Genomic DNA, 6,000 nt, shown 5'->3' with positions numbered 1-6,000 from the left:
GCTAATTGAAACGGTAGAGATGATGACCAAGGCTGTAGCTTGAGAAGCAACATATACCGACAATGAAGGGCAAAGGGCTATTTATTTAGAAAAGTTCACCATCAAATCACTGGACAGGATGAACAACTCGTGGAGAAAATCAACACTTAGTACAATCAAAAGGGAATCCACTGTTACTTGCTAGGCACTCTCAATGTGAAAAAAACTCCCTTAAACGTCTTCCACTGGATAAGCAACCATGATTGTGAAAAATCCATCTTATTTTTTTTTTTTTCTGTTGATACCTCTTTCCAAGGTTTTCCGAATTATATTTAAGCATCTGTAAATGCAGAACAGTACAGGCTGTCTGATGTTAGCGAGCACCCAATTTAGCATTAATTTCTTTGGATGGAAATCTGAGCCATATGTTTATGTTAGTAATAGCAACACTACGTAATTTGATCATTCTTGAGCAGGCTGATGTAGTTTCATCTCAAAGAGGGAGTTCTGAGAGTTTGCGGAAGCATCAGCAGCTTTCAGTACAGAGGCTACACAAGTTTTCTAATCTTATTTTATTTAATTTCTCTATTGATCTGACTTTGATTAGAGGTTCATATAAAACTGTGATTCTTCTATGCCTTGATTATATGAAAGTATTTCTTGTCTGTCTCCTAGCACCAGGAGCAACTGAAAGTAAGTTAATTGTTACAAGGTTGTAGCAGAGAAGCACAAGTGCTCTTTGAGGTGGCTGTTATACTAGATTTCCAGATGGTTGAGATATTTTAAAAAGTATATCCAACCTTGCTTCATGTCACAAGGGTACAGAAATCCAGTGGAGAAGTGCATCTTTCCAAGTGCTCTCATGTGCACATAAACAGCTTTGACTTTGGGAGCCAGCAAGGGGCACATAAAACAAAATGAGTAAAAAAAAAAATTGCACATAGAGTAATTTTAATCCATTCCATTTTTTAAATACCACAATAAATTTAATTTTCACAATAAATTAAATAGCCATATTCAGTTTACAAAATAGAATTACTTAGTGTGAAACCAGTATTTACAACTATATACACTATGTACATGACATTTCTCTTTGTTGACATAGAACATGGAAGTAAAAGGACTTGACTTTCCGATGTGTGATTGACATGCTACAAGTGACACCATGGTCCATATGAGAAAACGATAGTGCAAAATCACCACAGGAACTTTGGAACGATGTCAATTTTATGAGATAAGACATTTTTTTAAATAATAAGAAAATAGTATTTTCTGTTTTCATGGCATCAATTCAGCATCTGAATTAAAGAGTCAGCTTTCCCTTAGAAAAGAATGCATAACCGAATCCTCTGCTTCCTGAAACTTCACAGCCATTGGTACATTTTCACATGTTAATCTTTTGGCTTAAATCTATGAAAATGGCAGGCGACAAATTCTGACTCAAAGGAAGACAAACTCTTTGAGAATAGCTGAAGTCACTTTCCCCCAGCACCACCACCTCTTCTTTTTGTAAATAGCATAAAAGATGCAACTATGTAGACAGCAAATTGGTTTGTTTTTTGTTTTTGTTTTTGTAAATTTTCAGTAGAAAAAGAGCTGATCTTATATTTGGTCACACACTGCGTATGTACAAGTATACATGGAAAAATGACTTGGACAGTTGTGTCTATAGGAAAAGTGCATATTTTAATCCAGATGAGACATTGGGTGTCCCCAGGCACAACACATAGTGTTGTATGACATTATTTTAGGGCCAGTTCAATGTCCTCCCAGTGATCTGGTAAAATTTTTGATTGAAAGGGTGAAAGAATTTGCGCAATTTGGTAATGACAGAGGGGTCCACCTCTGGATGAATGCGCCCCTTGCTGCCCGCCAGGCACTTATTAAAGATAATGTTAAATCGCAAGCAGTAAAACCCTCTGGTAGCATTGAAATACAAATTGTATTGACTTATCCTCGGGGGAAGATTTAGGAACTTCTCCACGAGTTGAAGTTCTGGCAGGGGTTCCGTAATGAGGCGATCTCCATCGACGATGTGAAATTGCTCAATTGGAAAGTACTTCAACCACCGTTCCAGATGTTTGGTGTAGATGCTGGTTCTTACTGCCTTGTATTTTGTGTTCACTTCGCAGGTATTAGGGTCTATAGCCAGCTTCTCAAACTTGTAATAGGTTTTATTCTTCCTCTCCTTCCCCTCTAGCACCTGAGTGTAATCAGAAATAGCTCTTGTGGTTGGCTCCCTGACAATGATCAACAACTTGATAGACGAGTTCATTTTGTAAATCCTTTCTGGAACTTCCTCCGTGATAAAATATGCTGGGCTCTTTTCAATTGTGATTTGCTGAGGGTAGGAAAAAGGCATCTTTTTCCTATACCACTCAATGCCCTTGGCATAATTCTCATCATTGTCAAAAAAGTGGATTTCTTGAGAGGCTTTGACCACTGCCGGATGGAGGTTCAGCATCTCAAGCAGGGCCCTGGTGCCTCCTTTCCTCACCCCGATGATAATGGCCTTGGGGAGCTGCTGGACCAGGTCATGAAGGCGTACCTGCTCTTTGGAAGAGTTGCCCTTCCGAAACTCGTGCAGCAAGCCACGCTTAAACTGCAGGGCGCGCAGGGGGAATTCAGCCTGACCACGGGCTCCAAATCGGCCTTCGATGGGGCAAATGGGTTGTAGCCTGTAAGCAACAGAGAGATGCTCTAAGGAGCTCACTGCAACTAATTTCTCATTTCTCTGGTTCCCCAGTGAGAGTAAGACTTTAAATGCATAAATAAAACCACTGTTCTCCGCCTACTGCAATCCACAATGAACATATGTTTGGGAAATTTTATTTTAAGCAACTCTGTATTAAATGAAGCACACATAATTGATGGAATATTTTTATTAGTGCTTCTTAAAATTTTTATTCACCAAGCTCTTAATTGACTATAGCGTGTACTGACGTTCACAGTACAGGACAGACAAGTGACACCAACCACACTAATAGCCTTTTAGCAGCCCACCCGGTAACATCATTTAGAAAATACGAAAGACGGAAGATTAGACTCTTCAGTTGGGAGGCTAAAGGGCAGCTAGGAGGCCACGTCTTGTGGGTTTCATGCGGTATTATTTTCTTGCAGCTCAGCTGCACTCATATGACTCTGAAAAATCTTTGAGATATAATCTGAAAAGAGGTCCCAGTCTCTGCCCTCGGCTATTTGCGTCATCAACCTGCAAAATTCCAATCCTGGCACTTGCTGAGCTTTCCATTATATGAGAATTTCTGCTTTTGGCCTTGGGGACAGCTAGAAGAGTACATATTTCTTCTGCTTCTCTTTCTCTTTCTATCTAAAAAGGTCAGGCTTATGTTTTTACTTTGCTGAATATAGGAGCAAACCCAATGCCAACAGCAAGTGCTGTATGTCACCTACCACACCTGGGACCAGAAATCAACAAGACCTTGGCAGTGTCAGAAACCTCAGGTCCTCATTGTCAAGCCCATTTAAATCCGGGACTCAAGCTCATGAAGGAAGCAAAGCAATGGATGGAGCCAGAAAGGAGGATTTCCACTTCAACATGGCCCTAAGCAGTGAAAAAGCACCACTGCTTTTTTTCAGAGAGAAAGTTGTGGTAACAATCACAGTGATCTTAGGCTGGAGTGACTATTTGATTTGCTGTGGCCAATTTATATGGTTAGTAAACTGAATTTCCTTTTGGGTATAGTCTGCAATTGAACTGAATTCATTATAACTTTCCTAAGTTTATCTGAGAAGGTATTTTTGCTTTCTTGTTAAAGGGTATAATATTAGTCAAAATGGCTGTTAAACCAATTCCTCCAAATGAAGCTTCTAGTTGCCCTAATAATTTGGAGTCTATGTTCCCCTCTCTGTGGCAATGAGGCTGTCTCTTGCTTTTTGCAAGAGACCCCACTGTACCTTTCTTACCTTCTGTAATGTTTACAATTAAAGGGAGAAGGGAAAAACCTCAAGGTCATGCCAAGGCATTTGGCAGAACTGAGGGGAAGGGGCTTGGCCTATGCAATGTTTAAACAGCTATCTATCATAACACTTAAGGAAATATATGAACATATTTTACCTTTTTTGTGGGTTTTTTATGATTCTAAAAACAACTTATGCTCATTGTGGAAAACATAAAAATATGGCATACTATAAAAAACAGGGTTAATCACAGTTAATATTTTAGAGAAACATGAATTTTGTTTTCATAAATTTGTTAATAGGATTAATATGTTACAGCTCTAAATGGAAGATATGTGAGGAGCAACACGTACATAGTCAAAGTATGTTTTCAATTGTGACGTTGATTGGGATGTCACAAATTCATCTTTTAGCTCTTGCTGGGCTCTGGTTGAGAATTAAACCCTAATTCCTTAAGGCATCCATTGAATGGAATGGATGGACTTCTCTCCCAGGCATCTTGAATGATGCTGTCTTTGGGAGAACTGAGGGAACAGTCAATCAAATCCTTTCCTGTAGGACTTGATTCTCTCACAGAACCCAGGCTAAGAGAGGCTGAAACAGTGTCTGCCCTGTCTGAGCTCGAAAGGAATTTCTCTACTTCTAGAAAAGATCATTTTCCTTCTTTCCTTTATTTACCTTCTACCATGGGAGCTCATTCCCTGCAGAACAATTGCTTTTTGGACTCCCTAACTCAAGATAGGAAAAAATATCATATTATTTCCACTCCCTGAAGAGTAGGCATGGACCCCAGACTAAAAAACATGAAATTTTAAGATTGGAAGGGACAGTAGAAGTAATTGAGCTCAGCCTCCCACCCAGAGAGCAGGGTCTTCAGTTTCTAAAGGACAGGTCTGTGTCAACATGTGTCAATTTCAGACGATCTGCTCGAACTCTCAAGTGAGAGGTTTTGAGAAAGCCCCCCAAGCAATCCAATTCCTTATAAAAGCTACCCCATTAGAGACTAGAGACCAGGTTAAAAATGAAGAGAGTTATCAACTAAATAACTAATATGTTAATGATTGTTAGATCAATTACTCAATAAAGCAAATGATTAGAAGCAAACTAAAGGTATTGGGAAGAACTTGATATAAAAGTTCCATTATGGACATAGGACAATGGTACCACCTCAAGGCTCTTCACTGATAACAAGTCCTACTTTAGGGAACTAATCGGAGTCAGTGATAAGCTCTGGGTTATACCGTTTCCCATAGTGAGTAGGAAGTTTACTTAGGAATTTTGAATTGAAAAGCATCAAAGGGGTTCATTTTATCAGTTAAAATTAATACTGGCTGAAGGAAAGCAAAGACCACTGTTATATTATTTGTTAACTATTTCTGTGATAAGATATATAGATTAGAAAAGAAAAACTGTAAGGAAGATATTTTTATTTTAATGTGTGGCTACACTTTTATAGAAAATGGGAATTGAATTCATGGGGAACATACATCAGTCTTTCAAGAGCAAGAATTAATTTTAAAGGGCAAAAAAGGAAGCTTCAAATTTCAGAAATTAACTTCTCTACCCTTTCCAATCATACCGGATGTGGGACAGTCCAGTGGCATTCAATCTGAAGCCAGCTGACACTGCTGGACTTCTGCAGGTCTAGTACCTCTCAACTGTTGGCTTATTTAGAGCCAAACCCTACCTCTGTAAATTTCCTCTCTGTGAATTTTCCATTGCTTTCTGGGCCATTACTCTGAGTGACAGACTCCTTGTCTGGTATGTTCAGCTCCTGGAAAGCAGAGCTAATTAACATAGTTAAAACTCCCCAAGCCTGCAGCCATCTTTCCAGGGCAATGGATTCCAAACCTGATGAGCTCCTTTACAGGCTCATACATAAGTTTAACTCTCTTGGTAGCACATTAATTGCCCACTTATAAATTTCAAAATGTAGATACATAAATACATCATCACTATTTTGCTACGGCTAGAGGTCAACAACCAGATGCACACAGAGCTATAGTAAATGACATTTTTACTGTACATGGCTTTATCCCTTCTCTGAAAGCAAACAACACACACAGAATACAAATGGATCTTGATGAACACCTTGGTTTGAGC

At 39.0% G+C, this 6,000-nt stretch overlaps 1 protein-coding gene across 8 annotated transcripts in view; it reads right to left on the bottom strand.

Annotated features, from left to right (window-relative positions):
* Positions 1-943: 943 nt before the first annotated feature.
* Positions 944-6,000, bottom strand: part of HS3ST5 (heparan sulfate-glucosamine 3-sulfotransferase 5) — a 288,867-nt gene continuing 283,810 nt past the window's right edge. For all 8 annotated transcript variants that reach the window (XM_082633473.1, XM_082633472.1, XM_082633474.1 and 5 more), the window contains one exon: positions 944-2,657. In XM_082633473.1, the coding sequence (XP_082489599.1) occupies positions 1,727-2,657 (931 nt within the window). In that variant the 3' untranslated portion in view covers positions 944-1,726. The remainder of the gene's footprint in view (positions 2,658-6,000) is intronic.

Source organism: Mesoplodon mirus (genome assembly GCF_964341445.2).
Source record: "Mesoplodon mirus genome assembly, chromosome: 10".
Classification (NCBI taxonomy): Eukaryota; Metazoa; Chordata; class Mammalia; order Artiodactyla; family Ziphiidae; genus Mesoplodon; species Mesoplodon mirus.
This window is presented reverse-complemented; position numbering and strand designations above follow the sequence as displayed.